Source organism: Macaca thibetana, chromosome 10, assembly GCF_024542745.1.
Source record: "Macaca thibetana thibetana isolate TM-01 chromosome 10, ASM2454274v1, whole genome shotgun sequence".
Lineage (NCBI taxonomy): Eukaryota > Metazoa > Chordata > Mammalia > Primates > Cercopithecidae > Macaca > Macaca thibetana.
The window spans coordinates 88,839,597-88,858,411 of record NC_065587.1 but is presented as its reverse complement, the minus strand read 5'-3'; the positions used below and the strand labels follow the sequence as shown (position 1 = coordinate 88,858,411).

Here is an 18,815-nt window from a genome sequence, read left to right as displayed (position 1 = left end):
ATTGCTGAGTCAAATGGTATCTCTAGTTCTAGGTTTCTGAGGAATCAGCACACTTTCTTCCACAATGGTTGAACTAACTTACATTCCTACCAACAGTGTAAAAGTGTTCCTATTTCTCCATAGTCTTGCCGGCATCTGTTGTTTCTTGACTTTTTAATAATCGCCATTCTGACTGGCATGATATGCTAGCTCTTTGTGGTTTTGATTTGCATTTCTCTAATGATCAGTGATTTTGAGCTTGATTTTGAGCTTTTTTTCACGTTTGTTGGCTGCATGAATGTCTTCTTTTGAGAAGTGTCTGTTCATGGTCCTTTGCCCACTTTTTAATGGGGTTGTTATTTTCTTGGAAATTTGTTTAAGTTTCTTGTAGACTGTGGATGTTAGACCTTTGTCAGATGAACAGATTGCAAAAATTTTCTCGTATTCTGTAGGTTGTCTGCTCACTCTGATGATAGTTTCTTTTGTAATAAATCACAATTCTTTTCTACCAGATGATGTATTCATTAAAAAAGCAGAAGCCCTGGCCGGGCACAGTGGCTCATGCCTGTAATCCCAGCACTTTGGGAGGCCAAGGTGGGTTGATCAGGAGGTCAGGAGATTGAGACCATCCTGGCTAACACGGTGAAACCCCGTCTCTACTAAAAATAAAAAATAAAATAAAAATTAGCTGGGCATTGTGGCCGGTGCCTGTAGTCCCAGCTACTCAGGAGGCTGAGGCAGGAGAATGGCATGAAACCCGGGAGGCAGAGCTTGCAATGAGCCAAGATCACACATTGCACTCCAGCCTGGGCGACAGAGTGAGACTCCATCTCAAAAAACAACAAACAAACGAACAGAAGCCCCTACAGTGCTTCTCAAACTTTTAATGTGCATGAAAGTCAACTGGTGCACTTGTTAGCAACACAGATTCAGAAAACCTGGGGCAGGGCCTGGGATTCTGCATTTTAGCAAAGTCTCAGCAGATGCTGCTGCTGCCGATCCCTGGACCACACCTGCAGTGGAACTGAAGAGCATATGAAGAAAGAACTGTCCTTGAGTAAAATGAGGTAACCTTGAGAAGGGAAGCCAGGTGCTAAGGAGCAAGAAGGAAGAATATGCCACGGTCCATGATGGCCGTATGCCCAGCCCACCCCGATGGCCTTCTTTAAGGGACAAACAAGTTCTTATAAAGTCTCACTTTCTAAAAGCCAGGTGTGAGTCCTCACAGATACAAAGGGTGCATGTCACTGAGCATCACTGGATAGTGCCCTGACTTACAAAGGACCCTGGCTGCTGCACCTGAGCTCCTCTTGCACTCCTGGCTGACACGCAGGTGCAGGGGACTGGCTGGAAACACCTCGGCACTTAAAGACAATGCCATGGGGACGCGGGGACAGAAGGGGATGGCCCTGTGCAGGCACTGCCACTTCGGGGTAACTGATGCCAAGAACCCAGAAAGGTGATGGGAAGTCTTCTTTAAGGTCTCCCCCACTCTCACATTTCCAAACTTCGTTTTGTGTGGTATGAAATTCCATCAAATTCATTTGTTAGTAAACTCATTTTTTTTTTTAAAAATACAAACATTGCTGGGGTGTAAGGGTGGGGGTTGCTCTTCCTTCTCATTTCTGTAGGAGCCTCTTCAGGTTGGCTGCCGTCCTTTCTCTCCTCCACTCCTGCAGCCGCCATCAGATCAGCTGCCTGGAGAGGGTGCAGGAGTGTGGACTTTAAAAGAGCAAAGGGAAGAGCGATGTTGTACTCCCTATAGGAACTGAGCAATATTGACAGGCAAAGCTACCATTTTTAACATTAAATGTGTGGTTTCACTAAAAAGCTTTTTATGCTTAGAATATGGTTTAAAGAATTAAAGAGGAGATCTATGCTTTCTGTAGAAAACAACTGCCCACTGCCATGTTCACCCCTAACGATGATAAGCGTGTGGGTTTCGAGGGATGCCTTCCCCTATGGGACCGTGCATAGCTTCTTGAATGGAAAAAGGCAATGGGCACAACCATGGCACTTGGAGAAGCTACAGGAGCACACAGGCAGGGAACCTGGTGTGGGCTGGCAGGTGTGCTGGCGACAAACTGGAGGAGGCTGTGAAGGAGGGTTCCTGATGAGGGCTCAGGTGGCAACTGCGACAACACATGACTTGTGAAAGACACAAAAACTAGTTCCGCTTCTGAGTCTTTAATCAGAAAAGAACCCAGGTATACATCAGGAGCTCCAATTTTAAATGCAAGTCATTCAAGAAAAAGAAGCTGGCACTGAAAAAGGTTACAAAGAAAAGCCAGGGCTCCACTGCAACCAAACTAATTCCCGGACAAGTGTGGAAAGTCTCATCATTTAAAAGATTGAGATTTTATTTTTAAGAAAAGTAATGCATGGACATAGTAAAAGAGTGTGTAAGAAAAGAATATGAATGTAAATTATGTAATTAAAGCTACTAAGAACAAGGCCGCTACTACAGCCAGACCAATGACCCCTTCCTAGATCCGTATCATCTCATTGCTCTCCATCTCCAGTGCCTTTATTCAACTGGATTTATTCAGAGTGAAAACTCCAAGAAAAAAAGTCACCAATGCATTTAAGAATGCAGAGTATAAAGTACATTTTTAAAAATTCTACTTGAATCATAATACAATATAAAATCTCAGTGTAGAAAAAATTAACTACATTTTTCCGTCACAGAAGTACTGCACACCCACTGATTTTTAAAAATTCAAACAGAAATAACCCATTTAAAAATAGGCAAAAGACCTAAACAGACACCTCACCAAAGAAGACACACAGTTGGCAAATAAGCATATAAGACATGCTCAACACCACATGTCATTAAAACAGCGAGGTACCACTAACATACTGATTAGAATGGCCAAAATCCAAAACACTGATGACACCAAATGCTGGCAAGGGTGTGCAGCAGCGGGAACTCATTCACTGCTGGTGGGAATGCAAAATGGCTCAGCCACTCTGTCAGATAGTTTGACAGTTTCTTGTAAAACTAAGCATATTCTGGTCATAGGATCCAGCAATTGCACTCTTTGGTAGTCATCTAAAAGTTGAAAACTTACACCCACATAAAAACCTACACATGAATGTTTATAGCAGCTTTATTCATAACTGCTCAAACTTGAAAGCAACATGAGGTTTTTCAAGTAGATAAATGGGTAGACACACTGTGGAACATCCAGACAACGGAATATTATCCAGGGCTACAAAGAAATAAGCTAGCCAGTCATGAAAAGACATGGAGGAACCTTAAAAACATATTAATCAGTGAAAAAAGCCAATCTGAAAAGGCTACTAACAAGATTCCAACTTTATGACATTCTGTAAAACGTAAAATTCTGGAGACAGTAAAAAGACCAGTGGTTGACAGTGTTGTGGGAAATGAGGGATGAACAGACAGAGCACAGAGGATGTTTAGGAGAGGAAAACTATTCTGTGTGCTATCATAACAGTGGATACATGTCATTACACATTTGTCCAAAGCCATAGGATGTACAACACCAACAGTGAACCCTAATGTAAACTATGGACATTGGTTGATAATGATACGTCAGTGGTGGTTCATCGATTACAACGAATGTGCCAAACTAGTGCCGGATGTTCATGATGCAAGAGTCTGTGTATGGTGGTGGAGAAGGGACTTGTGAGAACTCTCTGCACTTTCTGCTCAATTTTGCTGTAAACCTAAAACTACTCTTTTCAAAAAAAGTTTACTGGCCAGGTGTGGTGGCTCACGCCTGTAATTGCAACACTGGGAGGCCAAGGTGGGTGAACTGCTTGAGCCCAGGAGAGTTCAAGATAAGCCTGGGGAACATGATGAAACCCCATCTCCACAAAAAATACAAAACTCAGTCAGGTGTTGTGGCACAGGTCTGTGGTCCTGGCTACTTGGGAGGCTGAGATGGGAGGATCACCTGAGCTTGGGAGGTTGAGGCTCCAGTGAGCCATGATAGTGCCACTGCACTCCAGCCTGGGCAAGAGAATGAGATGCTGTCTAAAAAAAAAAAGTTTATTAATTAAAACAAAAAAAATCAAACATAACAGATAGATGTAATGCAAAAAGTCACCATCTTCACCTACAATTCCCAGTCCTGTTTCCCAGAGGCATATAAGGTTAATGAAATCCTATGTACCTTTTTAGAACTTCTATACATACACAAGATAAAAACTAGATATAATGTTCGCATAGTATCCTTTTTCCTCTTCTTTTTAATTAAGGAATCAACTGAGTTTCTTACTGGGCACATGCCCAACCTGCCAGCAACGTATCTTGCAGGCTCCCTTGCAGCTAAGTAGGGCCATGAGACCAAGTTCCTTAGCACACAATATGAACAGAGGTGATTCATGTCCCTGAGAGGAAAGTGCTTCCCCTCCTCCACTTCTCGTTCCACCCTTCCGTGTGGGCTGCAATGTGGCTACGGCGCTTGGAGCTAGCTCTGAGCACAAGGAGGAAAAGTCCACTCTGGCCATGGGTCTGAAACTCTTGCATGCCACAGAGCCCTTTAACCCTCTGGTGATGCTGTGAACTCCTTCCCAGACAAATGTTTCTACATTCATAAAATAAAACACAGAGGATTACAAATTATCTTGAAACACAGTTAGCAAAATGTTTTAAAAAATGTGTTACAGTAATGCCTGTGCCTCTTTGTTAATGCATTAAATAACAAATTCTGGTTGAGAATAAAATCACTGAAATTTCAAAGTAGGGTAAATATATGTGATATTTTTGAGACATCTGCAACAACAAAAACATGAATGAAAATATCTGTCACTTCCACTGGCTACAAAGTCGTGGTTTCTGCTAACACTATGAGACCTGCTAGCTCCAGTCACAATGGAAGGACACACTAAACTTCACTTACAGGTTAGTGGAATAAAGATGTCGTTTTCCTTCCCATCCAGATTCACAGACCTCATGCTTCTCTCTGGATATGTTAGGTAAAGACCCTTGCTCTATGGAGTGGAGGAGCAATAAGAGAAGGAACTTCAGTTCCTGGACAGTTTCATGGGAAAAAAGCTGATAGTCTCCTTAGACCACGTGCTCATGTCTGGACTACTGCAGGACAGAGACAGAACTGGCTCAAGTGTGTTTAGGGGTCACTCTGATACAACAGTTTAGCAATAGTGCTGACTGCTACCTATGAACACTTTACAGCAATCAGATGGGATTACACCAACCACGCCATGGAAACAGTATGTAGGGTGGTCATGAGTTGGCTCCGTAAGCTAAAAGCCTAGGTTCCAATTTCAGTTCTGCCACTTTCTGCTGTGTGGACTGTAGACTAGTTACTCAACCTCTCTATGTCTCAGTCTTCTTACCTGTGAAATGAGAATAATGATACCTAACTAATTAGGTCACTGTGAGTGTTGATACATGGAAAGTGATTATTAAGAAAGCGCCTGGCACACTACAAATCCTCAATACATGTTAATTATCATTAGTATTAGTACTTGTACTATTGTTGTTTGATTGTTTTTCTCACCATCCTAGATATCTTTCCACATAGGATACAGAAATCTGGTTTTATTTCTTCAAATCTTCATCATAATGTACTAAATGAATTTGCTAAAATTCATTTAACCAGTACCTAATTATGAAGTGAACATCTAGGATGTTTCTCAAAGTTTCACTCAAATGGTTAACACAACACTTACAGAGCGAGCTCTCTGACGCTTCTCCACCAAACCTCTCGTCAGAAGATTGTGCGTCAACTTTATTGAGGTCTAATTTACATACAATAAAAGGCCCTCATTTCAAGTGTGCAGTTTGATGAGCCTCAGAATATTTTGTAAAAATAAGATAGAAGATATTAAATATACACTGATTTTTGGATTTTTTTTCCTGTACAGTCTGGTCATGCCTTTTATTAATTGTTCTATTTAGGAATTAAATGATTTTCTTATTGATTCATTAAAGCTCTTTATATATTAAATATACCTACCTTTTGTCTGCCATATTTGTTTAAAACATCCTTCTGTTGGTCAGTTACATTTTAATTAAATCAGGTGGTTCAAAAAACTTGGTATAGTATAAGAAACCTTAATTTTTTTCTTTCATGTTTTAAAAAGAACTTTCTCATTCTGAGACGTGATAGGGGTCAGTCTTTACTCGCTTTCCTAATCCAGCACTCCATATTACTTTCTCAGGAAAGCTTCATCTGGCTGGGCCAACTCTCCCAATGTTCCATGCTCAGTACCACATGTCCAACACTGGTTACTCCCATCACAGTTACAGTTTTACACAATGTGTGTCCATAAGCCTTGAAAAGGCAGGGACCATGTCTGTATGTTGTTCACCATTGTGTTCCCAGAACTTGGCACAGAATCTAGCACTGTAAATATATTTTCTAATTTTTTAATATTTACATTTAACTCTTTTAAAAATTTTTCAATATTTACATTTAACTCTTTAATCACCTGAGAATCTATTTTACGATAGAGTATCAAAAAAGTTTCTATCTTCATTTTGTCCCACCATTTATAGAAGAATCCTTCCTTTCCCCACTGTTGTGACACACACTTTGTCATGAATGTATTATATATACACACTCACATACAAAGCTCAATCTGCACACTGAGTTCCTACTATACTGGGTCTGTTTCTTGTGTTACATTGTTCTGCCTACAGAATCAGTGAACGTGGCCTTGTCTTGATTGTTGTGGAGCTCTATTATGTTTGAATATCTGACAGGACAAATCTCTTCTCAAGTGCCATTCTTTCTCTAAATGTATTAGTTAAAATCACTTAATCAAGCCCTCTTCTAATAAAAGATGATCTTTAAAATAAATTATTAAAATAGCAGGGAGCTCCTTGTTCTCTTGTCTTCTGTAATTTCATGGATTGCTGTGTGGCCAAACATGTGTCTACTCACTTGAGCAAGCCGGCCCGGTGGAAGACGTAGAGGTCCTGCTCGAGGGTGCAGGTGCTGAAAGGGACCATTTTCACGAAGTTCTGGATGAGGATGAACTCAGGGGTGAGATGGGGCAGAGAAATTATACAGAAGTTCTTATCCTAACATCATCAAAAACCAGGACACAGAGAAAGAATAAAAAACCATTAATCAAAAAACAAATTTCTCTAACAAACACCAAGAAAACTAGAAGCAAAATGTGTTCATTAAGGAGAGGATACTCAAATTACCTTTCCTGTAATTTGGAAAATAATCACATAAAATTCACGAAATAAGCAACTACAAGAGCATGGAAAAAGTATCTTTGTGTCTCACTGAAACCTGAATAAATTAATCTTATAAACAATGGCAGTCATTCAGCATAACTCTTCTGGGGAAGTAGTTTTTAAACCAAGACAATTCATACTTGCAAGTTCACTTGTGTCACAAAGTCAGTGAGGTAGCATGGTGTCCTAGCAAAGGCCTCTTGCTTCCTAAGTGACCTTATACCAGTGGCCCCTTCCTCTGAAGAGATGGGAGGATGATACTACGGCCTTTTTTGGCTCTAAAATTCTGTGATTATCCATAAACCAACGTGTATGTATTTTATCATGACATGATCCCAGTTGGATGAACAGATCCATGAGCATGACTAAACTTAGGCAGTGGGTTTAGTTAGTAGACACAAGAGGTCCTGCATGTCCTGAGGGCTGTCATTCACCTGTTCTAGGCCTGCCCTGTCAGTACAGTAGACAATGAAATGTGGCTAGTATGGCAAAAGAACTAAATTTTAAATTTTATTTCATTTAAATTCATTTAAATAAAAAAAAAACTGATACTTAATTCCATTACTGGAAAAGTTTTACGTGTGCTTGGTTTGTGTGAATCTACTTATCCAACTGTAAATTTTATAACATCTAAATACAGATGAACTATTTCTGATGAAAATTCAGTACTTGTATTGAGATGTGCTATAGATGTGAAATATATATTAGACTTCAAAGACTTAGCATGAGAAAAAGAATGTAAATAGCTCACTAATAAGTTTTCATATTGATTATATGTTGAAATGATTACATTTGCCCGGGCACAGTGGTTCACTTCTGTAACCCCAGTACTTTGGGAGGTCAAGATGGGAGGACCACTTGAGCCCAGGAGTTCGAGCCCAGCCTGGGCAAGATGGCGAAATCCCATCTCTACAATTTTTTTTTTAATTAGCTGGGCATGGTGGCATGTCCCAGTTATTTGGGAGGCTGAGGCAGGACGATCTCTCGAGCCAAGGAGTTTGAGGCAGTAGTGAGCTATGATTGCGACACTGCATGCAGCAAAGTGAGACCCTGTCTCTTTAAAAACAGGATTGGGACATATTAAGTTAAATAAAAGATATTATCATATAAACTTCATCTGTTCCTTTTTCTTTTTTTTCCTTGTGGCTCTTGGAACATTCAGAATTACCGATGTGGCCACAATCCATGTCTGGACAGTGCTGCTCTAGGCTATCTGAGCTTCACGCAGCTGCCTGATCCTCTGCCAGGTCCCTGCAGAAGCAGCCTGCTCTTCCCAAAGCTAATTTGTCCCTTTGGGATCTCGCCTCCTCTTGAACCCTGTGAAGGCATTACTTGTGCTAATCCAAAACTCTGGGGACATTTGTGCAGCTCAAAGGAGTGAATCATTGTTTGACCTTATCTTCCTTCTTTTTAGCAAATTAGCAGGACTCCTTTTGGGGAAACTGAGAGTCAAGTTGCTGAAATACTCAAGTTGAAAATAAGGACTGGGTGCCAAGTCTGGGTGGGCTTCCTCTGGGAGGGGGAGACTAACTATAATGAGTTGCTTCATCTTGGATTTGAAGGATTAAGGATGAAGCAATCAAGGTTATTTTTTTCCTGTCGTCCATGTTCCGAAGTCAAATAGAATTGAAATGTAAACAGCTCTTGTAACTTTTTAAAGCCAGCATTACTTTTATAATGTTAAAGATTTACCTTTACATGGACTTTAAAATAGGAAATAATTAAAATTAGTGAAATTTATTTGAGGAGTCTTTGAGGGAAACCAACTTTGTAAATCCTATGTTTAGGGTAATCCACGTTGTTTTGAAAGTGCCTTAATAATCAATTTATTAAAATTATGATGGAGAACGTATTGCCTTATTACATAGCTTCATCATAATAAAAATGAGGAAATAAAACTTAACATCACATAGTTTTAAGACAAAATAATTAAAGTATACTTGTTTTTGCCTCATGAGAAAGAGTATCCAGGAAATATAAAGCAATAGATATTTTTATTGAAATCAGTCAACTGAAGAAGTACAGTTGTTGACTTAATTAACAGGCCTGTCTTTATAAAAACACATTTTGTCCCTCAAAACTTTCTTCCCCATTTTCTTTCCTTCAATAAAGAAGTGTGAGAGTTCGGCTGGATCTCCATCCCTAGGGAACAATGAGACAACAATGTAGGCAGAAGCCCAGGACACCTTGACATGGAGAATCTTATTTGCACTTGGATATTAGCCTACAGGCCCATTCACCAATGTGGGTTGAGCCCCCTCTACAAGACAGGCATGAAGTCAGGCCTGAGGAACTAGTAGGGAAAGAAATACCAACCTGAAAATCAACAAGTCCCTACTTTGCTATCCTCAGAAAAGCATTATGATAGTTTCAGAACACTTACAGCCAATATAATCTATCAAATAACATAACTGTGTCATTCACTTTAATTTCTGACATTTTCATATATTACTATAAATGATTTGATTCTGATAAAACACTGGTAAGGCTATGTCTAAAAGAAATTTTGCATTTAAAGAGAACTGCTAAAATAGCATGACTTACAAATTCTTGAAAATGACAATACTTTCTATTTTTATGAGTTCATGACATGCCATTTGACCTTATTCTCAGAACACAAACCTCAACATTCATAGCATAATAAATTTATGACATTTTACTTTTATATAACTTCTCTAAGCTTACAAAATCAGTTCTCAAAATTCAGCATGTACTTACAGAAAAAAGACTGAAAACAAAATTCATAAAATCCAGCGACCTGTAAACAAGACAGTAAGCACTGTCACTGCCCTGCAAGCAAATGCAACATCAGTGGACATTTATAGAGATTTACAGCTCCCTCCCCTCGGGCAGTGATTAGCCAACCACTAGTCAGAACATGTGTCTAGCTGAACACTAATGGGGTGCATAAGTCGCAAGCTTCGTATGCCAGTAATAAAGTATTCTGCAGAACTGAAGGCACTTTCACATCAATTAATAATCTCTGTGCATTTGAAAAGCCAAAACAAAATTGGTCATTCTGTGCCTCCGATCCTTCCCACCTGTTTTGAAAGAGTTAAGAGGAGAGGTGGGAAATATTATAGGCTGCTTCTGATCTTTTTCCCTTTTATCCGTTGAAGATTTTCTGACTAGCTGCAGATGTAAGTTCATAGGCAAACTACACTGTGTCATCAAATTCCTGTTTCAAAATTCAAAAAGTATACTCTAAGCACAATCATATTTAAATGTACTGATAAAATAAATATAAAGCAACAAATATAGAAAGGCTTTACAAGTTTTTAGATGTCTACAACACAATTAGAATAAAAAGAATTTATCTTTTCAATGTCCCAGATCTCCATAGAAGCCAAAAACTCAAGATGAAAAAAGTTAAAGTACAACATGGTTCCAGGGGATGCTGGGAGATTGGGAACATGACCAAGCTATTCTTGGTCATCTAAAAGACATTCTAGAGCCTTCCATTCCATCAAAATGGGCCAATCATTTCCTCTTCGAGATGGTTCTATGAACAGATGAGGAGTCGGTGCTAAGCAGATGTGGCATCCAGGCACTGAGGGCAGCGTCCAGTGTTCAGACCACAGGAGAACAGTAAGCACTGAACATATGGGTGTTCTGGAGGGGCAGGGTGGGTAGCTATGAGGTCTGGTGGGCGCCAGGGCTTTAGACAAAGCCCAGCACCATGCATGCTTCCTCCTTGCTTGCTGGATTGCTGTTGGGTGTCAACTTATCCCTCGCTCAGATATTCCATGTAGCTGAGGCACCAGCTGCAGATTCTGGGTAGAGCACGAGCTAAGGGATGGAGTCCATCTCCTCCATCTCCTTGTGGCATGGGCTCGTCACAGCCTTTGGCTCAGGAATGAACACACAGTCCTGTCAGCCCTCATGGGACTTTGGCTGGAAAAAGCTGGGCCCATCCTGGCAAGTCCTCCTCACTGGATTTTGATGCAGACCTGAGACTGTCAGTGGTCTTAGGCCCAGGATGGGGCACTCCTCTGAGAAAGGGGCCAATAGTAGGGAAGTAGGGTGATATGGTTTGGCTGTGTCCCCACCCAAATCTCATCTTGAATTGTAGCTCCCACAATTCCCAAGTGTTGTGGGAGGGACCCTGTGGGAGATAGCTGAATCCTGGGGGCAGTTCCCCCATACCGTTCTCGTGGTAGTGAATAAGTCTCATGAGATCTCATGGTTTTATAAGAGGAAACCCCTTTCACTTGGCTCTCATTGTCTCTTTGCCTGCTGCCATGTAAGATGTGGCTTTTGTCTTCCCCCATGATCGTGAGACCTCCCCAGCCATATGCAACTGTGAGTTCATTAAACCTCTTTTTCTTTATAAATTACCTAGTCTTGAGTATGTCTTTATCACCAGCATGAAAACAGACTAATACACAGGCTGAAGAGGTAGACAGAGAAACTTGGTCCTTGATTTGGTTATCTAAATAAATCCTAGATCAAGCCATATTTAAATTAGTCTCATCACTGGAGTTATCCTTAGGTATGTGAGGCAATTATTCAATTTTTTTTTCCAAAGCCAGTTTGGTTGGATTTTCTGTTACTTGCAACCAAAGACTCTAGAAAACCAGTAACCCAAATCCAAATTCTCCAAGAAATGCAAACTTTACAGAATGGGAGCAGCATGTGGTTATGTAAGTGATAATTTTCCAGATTCCCAATTGTTACATAGGTGGGCCAGCTTTCTAGCCCACTTCTGTAGCCCTTGTTAAAATTTGATGGACCAGAATCTCTGGATGGGGCTTAGGAATTTGTGGTTTTTAAAAATTCCCCAGGAGATTAGGATGAGGGCCAGGTTTGGAAATTACTGGCTTTGTAAAGTTAAAATGTTGGGCCACCAATGCCAGAAGAGATTCTCACTGTGACAGCCAGCCAGAAGGTCAGTACTTGCCTTGCTTCATATTTCTCATCAATACAAAACAGCTGAATACAAAAAGCAGCTGAGGCTCCCCTGTAGATGGGGCGGAAGTGGACGGGCTCTTCAGGCAGTAAGAGCGATGCCAAGCTCCTACTGCTGACACGGTGATCCTGTGCATATCCAGTGGAGACATCACTGAGTTTTTCTATGTCCTAGAGCAAGGAGACAGGAGGAGCCAATGAGAATCCTGTCAATTCCCTGTAATTTACTGGGCTGGTGTTTGCATTATCTCTACATGACACCGTTCTGAGGACAGGTGTGACTGTCTCACCCGAAACAACTCATCCTGGGCCAGGCCTAGTTTTAAGGAGAGGTTCTTAATGAGATACTCAAAATTTATAAAATGTTTTTAAAAACTAGTTCTTCAATGAGGACACATGGACACAGGGAGGGGAACAACAAACACTGGGGCCTGTAGGGGGGTTGAGTGGGGAAGGGGAGGGAGAGCATTAAGAAAAATACCTAATGTAGGCAGGGCATTAGATGACAGGTTGACAGGTGCAGCAAACCACCATGGCACGAGTATACCTAGGTAACAAACCTGCACGTTCTGCACATGTATCTCAGAACTTAAAATTTAAAAAATAATAATAAAGAAAAAAAAAAACTAGTTCTCACATGAAGGTCTCACATGAGATAAATAGTTTCAGTTGGCCTTTGACATAGGGTCCATATTTTAACTGCATCCTGGGGTAGACATTAGAGCGTGGTAGTATTATATACATATTATAATAACTCAGGAAGCAAAATACTTCTCTCCCTAAAACTGTGTTCATTGTGATACAAGAATTTTTGAATCTTGGGACTGGTCAGGTGGTCCTGGGAGTAACTGTGGTGGGGAGGTGGAGCCCAGGAAGGTCAAATGGACCACAGCCACCTGGAAAGTCAGGGCTGAGGCTGTTCTGTCTTGGTTCAGATGCATCTAAAAAGGTGTCACAATTCAGAAGATGATTCCTTTTGAGATCCCTCATGGAGTTCTTTTAAATCAAAGTAATACATGCATATAGAAAAATTTAAAATAATATCAGCACCAAACATTTATTAAGAAAATCAGCAGTTCTCTGTCCTTCCAAGTCTCTACCCCCATTGAACAGAACTTTCGACCTTTTCATTTCTTTGGGTATTTACCTCTATATTTCTGAACAGTATGTTTATGGTGCTATTTCTAAATTCATTAGTTTTTAGAATTTCCTACTGGATATTGATGTAGGGGCTAGATTAATCCCTCTTATCCTACCCTCTTCCCCACATCTTATCCCCCAGGATAATTACATCACAATTCAGGGTTAAATCCATAAGTATTTACACTAATATGAATGTGTAAGTTCTGTTGTTACTGAGGAAAGTAGTGTAATATGACAATGTTTTCATTTGTGTGCTTAGTTTTTATTCACTTGGTTTCCTAAATTTTTCACTTGCTTTATCAGATTTGCCAAGTGTTGGTCACTACTATCTTCCAAACGATCAGGCATTTGAGATAATATATGAGCTTCCTTTTTTCTCCCTCTAATCTGGACTTGCAGCTCTGCCGGCTTGCCTGTATTGCAGCTCCTATTTCGTAAGTTCCAGGTCTTTTCTTTGTCTTTTCTGTGCATCATTTAGGCCCTTATATCACTAGAGCACATTTTTAGCTTCCCAAAAGCAACATGCTTGAGAGACAAAACTCCACAGACACTGGCTAACTGGGGCACTTCATGGGGTGATCAGGCAGAGATATGGCATTATTATTGGGTGGCCACCTTCAGTGACATTATCTGAAGGTATTTTCTTTGGGCCTGTCAGTTTTTGGGGGACTTAAGTTCTCCAATATCCTGCACGGGGGACTGTGGTAGATGGAACAGTGGCCCCCAAAGATGTTACAGGTCCTAGTCCCTGCAACCTGTACATATGTTATCTTTCAGGGCACAGGGATTATGCAGATGTCATCTCATGAAGGGTTCTGTGATGAGAAGATGCTCCTGGATGATCCAGGTGGGGCCCAGTGGAATCACAGGGATCTGCTAAGAGGGAGGCAGCAGGTCCGAGTCAGAGGGACGAAGATGCTGTGCTGCCAGCTCTGAAGATGGAGGAAGGGGCCACAGGGCATGGAATGCAAGTGGCTTCTAGAAGCTGGCAAAGGCAAGGGAACAGATTCTCCCCCAGAGTCTCCAGAAGGAACATGCCCCTGTCTACACCTGAAGCTCAGCACACTCAAACCCATTGTGGAATTCTAACCTCCAGAACTGCACAATAATAAATTTGTGTTGTTATAAGCCACCAACTTTGGGGTAATGTGTTACAGCAGCAATAGAAACTAATACAAGGCCTGGCTCCTGGCATCGAGAGGGTGTGGCTGGAGGAGGGACTGAGGATTCCTCTGTTGAAATGGAGAATTCCATTTGTCTGTTCTCTATCCTTCATCATTAAAATGCCCATGCAGCACAGGCTAAATCTGAATTAGCAGCAGCCTCTGTTTAATTTCTCTAGAGAATAGTCATTTTATCCTCTCACTTGGGGTGTGGCTGACAACCTAACTGGAGTCTGCAGGGATCCAGTGTTCCAGTCACTCCACACCAGACTGCCCAGCTTTTCAGCCCAGTTCCTCACCCTGCCTTCTGCAAACCTCCAGTCTTCAGCCTTGTGCAGAATTCACACACTTTTCACCAGTCTCTCCTCTCATAAAGATGCTTGAGTTTCACCTTCCTCAGCTGTGCTAAGCCAGTGTAAACTCCTCCATTGATTTTTTTATTCTCAATATTTTTAAAGTGCTTATCTTCCAATATCTCCTCTCCATCTCATCTTTGTGGATTTGTGCCCTTTTTATTCCTTTACTGTCATTTCAGTGGTTTTCTCCGGTAGGGAGAGGAGATAAAAATAGGAGATCAATCCACCTTGTTGACTCAGGTATCTTGTGGGGTTCCAACATGTTTGATGCAGTGGTGGGGGCAGGCATCCTGGCCCTCCATCCACATCCTTGCTTGGGTTCATAAGGGAACGGCTACCCTCTTAGGAGTATTAGAGAGAAAACTGCTGTCCTCTTCTACACCCCGACTTTCCTCCCTAGGGCACAGGGAGTGACCGACTGGTCAGTGAGTCTCCTAGTGCGGGCTGCCCCAGAAACACACCCTGAACTCAGAGTCTGAGAGTCAGTAGTTCATTTGGGGAGCAAAGCCAGGACATTCTGTAAGAGGAGTGGCGTGCGAGGTGAGGAAGGGGAGGCTGCCAGCATGGGGTGCTTCAAGATGTGGGTGACTACAGTGAATCAATCCCACCTGGATCTCTGGTTGCCTAGAGAACACAGTGCAGAGTGGTCCCATCTAAGAGGTGAAGGAGCTGGCGTATTGATTCTCCAATCCCTTCAGTCACTGGCTGATGGCTGCTTCCCCAAACAGCCTGCCCTGCTGCAAACACGGCATGGAAGGAAGACCAGGCACTTGCATTCCTTGTCCTCACAGGGTGCTCAGGAAGAATAAGTGCTAGAGGATATGGGTGGGGCTCCAACAGCACACGCTAATGTGAGATTCAAAAACTGGACCCTGTGCCTGCATTGTGCTGTCTCTTTCTGGCAGCACATCCTGCTTCCAGGGTGCGTGTTTTCTCCTCCCCTCCCTGTAATTAGCCGGGAGTGGGGAGACCCTGCCCCACGGGTAAGGCCTGCCTACAACCACATGGGGGCATTTAATTCAGTAAGGAGAAATGGGAAGCCCATTTGGGTTATCGGTCCAAGCTTTGTTTTCTGGTTCAGTGTTAGCCATGAGAAAGGGGTACTTCAATCCCTAGCTGACTTCTGGGTAGACTCCTTTACTGGTCAGAATTCGGAGAGGAGCAGGGCTGGAGAACCTGGCCCTCTGGCAGAACTTCAGTGTCTGGGCTTAGTGTTCAGTGAATCTGTCCCAGTGCCTCTATGAATATGTCTAAAACCCATGTTCCATTCCCTTTTCAAGGATGCTCTAGGCTTCTGTTCCTGAGTCAGTCCATCCATCACCAAGAGGCTCTCGGGAAACTACTGAAATTCCAGGACTGTGCTCATCATCAGGGAATGAAAATGCCTTATTGTACCAATCTCCCACTCAAAGGCCTACAACACCCTCCTCTGCTCCTTAGGAAAAAGTTCGAGATCCTGAGCAGGATTCACAGGAACCTGCCAATCTCTTCCGGAACCGCCAGGCTTCTGGCAGGGAACAAGAAGGGACACTCCAATGAAGTGGTCAAGGGACCACCTGCAAAGGCATGGATGGGATGAAGGGAAACCAAGAAAGGATGAGGAAGTCCCCAGGGATGGCCACTGCACTGGTGGAAGATGCTACACTCCTTGGCCTGAATTTGTAACAGGAGAGAGGACTTCCCAAATCCCGAGATGCATGTGAATGACATACATTAATAACACACCTAGATACAGACATGAGTGTATATATGTGCATATGATACAGAGAAAACCCTTACAAATGTTCTGCCTCTCCAAAATGTTTTCTTTTTGGGCAATGGGAAGGAGACATAAGCTGTATTTACTAAAATTTTTGCAAATAATTTATGTAGAAATGGCAGCTTACGGTACAGGCCGTGCAGAGAATACAGAAGAAAAGATTAATCACAGCAGGGGAAGACGTAAGGAGGTGAGGCTTGGTGCAGCACGTCCTAAAGGAGGTGGGAGGTGTGAACTGGTGACGACAGGCAGGGAGGTCAGGAGGGGTGTGAAACCCATGGGGTGGCCAGGGGGCACGCAAAGGCCCTCCTCAAACTGTACCTCTGGTTCACTAACACTTCCACTTTGGACTGCTGTTAAAGCTTCCTCGGATGCAGCTTCTTTGGCAATATTTCCCTGAAAATGATGACAGCAAGACATGAAAATTAATCAACACCTGCAGCGGTTTAGAGTCCAAGCTCTGGAGCAAGCTGCCGGGGTTCAGACCCCGGCTCTACAGCTTACCAGCCTTGTGGCATTGGGAACACTATGTAGCCTCAGTTTCCTCCTCTGTGAAAAGGGGATGACAAGAGCATCTATTTCATAAGGGTGTTATGAGGATAAAATAAAGACAGACAGACAGAGAAACAGAGGCTTAGCATAGTGCAGGCACCTCCTGGTTCTCTAGAGATGTTAGTTATTACTCCATTATTCATATTCTTCTGTTTAACTTGAAAGGTGCACTAAGTTTTTTCTAAAAAAAAAAAAAACTATTGTATTGAGGTATTATGATGGTGCAAAAGTAATTGTACCAAAAGTAATTGTATTAAAGTAATGGCAAAAACTGCAACTATTTGTGCACCAAAAGTAATTTGTGCCAACCTAACAGAATTGACATACAATAAGCTACATACAGTTGAAGTGTACTTTTTGAAAAGCGTTGATTTATGTGCACACCCATAAAAATATCACCACGATCAAGATAATGAACATGACACATCACCCCCCAAGCTTCCATGTTCCTACGTGCCTCTCACTCCCACCCTTTCTACTCTGCCAACCACAGGCAAACATTGAAAAGATTTTTGTCATTATAGAGTAGTTTGTACTTTCTGTAACTTTATATTACTGAAATCAAACAGCATTTACTCCTGATCTGGCTTCTTTCACTCAGCATATTTACTTTGAAATTCATCCATGCTGTTACACGCATCAGTGTTTTAGTCCTCTTTGTCCCTGAGTAGTACCCATGGTGTGGATGCACCATACTGCCTCTACATCCTCACCAACACTTGGAATGCTTAATCTTTCTAGTTTTGGTCATTCTAATAGATGTGCAGTTGTATTTGATTGCGGTTTTAATTTGCATTTCTCTAATGACTAATGAGATTGAGTGTCATTTCATGTGACGTCTTCTTTTGGAAACTTCAAATCTTTTACCCATTTTTAATTAGTTTTTTTATTTTGTATTATCGTGTTTTGAGAGTTTTTAAAAACATGTTGTAGAAACAAGTCCACTGTCAGATATGTAATTTGCAAATATTTTCTCCCAGTCTGTGGCTTGCCTTTTCATTCTCTTAACAGTATTTTTCAAAAAGAAAAGGTTTTAAATTTTGATGACACCTAATTGGTCAATTTGTTCTTTTATGCATTGTGCTTTTGATGTGGTTTCTAAGAAATCTTACTTAACCCAAAGTCACAAAGGTTTTCTCATATGTTATGTTTTCTCTAGAGGTTATATTGGTTTGAATTCTGCATTCAAGTCTATGATTCATTTGCAGCTAATTTTTGTATATGGTATGAGGTATGGATTGAGTTTTTTAAAAGTTTGTATGTGGATATTCAATTGTTTCAGAAAGAAAAGACTATTCTTTCTCCACTACATTGCCATGTGCCTTTGTCAAAAATCAGTTGTCTATATACATTGAGTCTATTTCTGATTTTTTTTAATTCTATTCCATTAACCTACTGTTGACCTTAGCACCAATATTATACTATCTTCATTACAATAACCTTATAATAATTAGGCCAAGCATAATGGCTCACACATGTAATCCCAGTACTTTGGGAGACCAAGGTGGGCAGATCACTTGAGGCTGAAAGTTCAAGACCAACCTGGCCAACATAGCGAAACCCCCATAAATTTTGGAATCAATTAATTAAACTTTTATAAAAATTTCCGCTGAAAATGTGATTGGGACTGAGAGATACAACTAAATTTTATCCCATATTCTCTCCATTTTTAGGTCTTATTTATTTCTTGTTTTGTAGTTTTCACCACAGAAGTCTTGAATATCTGTTTTTAATATTTGTAGATTCCATCAGATTTTTTTCATAGGTAG

At 41.3% G+C, this 18,815-nt stretch overlaps 1 protein-coding gene across 1 annotated transcript in view; it reads right to left on the bottom strand.

The window, feature by feature from the left end:
• CFAP61 (cilia and flagella associated protein 61) overlaps nt 1-18,815 on the bottom strand; it is a 291,671-nt gene that overhangs the window by 179,532 nt on the left and 93,324 nt on the right. Inside the window, exons 10-13 of the mRNA XM_050805793.1 lie at nt 16,816-16,890; nt 12,066-12,244; nt 9,884-9,923; nt 6,861-7,000 (exon numbers count right to left, since the gene is read on the bottom strand). Of these exons, the coding sequence (XP_050661750.1) occupies nt 6,861-7,000; nt 9,884-9,923; nt 12,066-12,244; nt 16,816-16,890 (434 nt within the window). The remainder of the gene's footprint in view (nt 1-6,860; nt 7,001-9,883; nt 9,924-12,065; nt 12,245-16,815; nt 16,891-18,815) is intronic.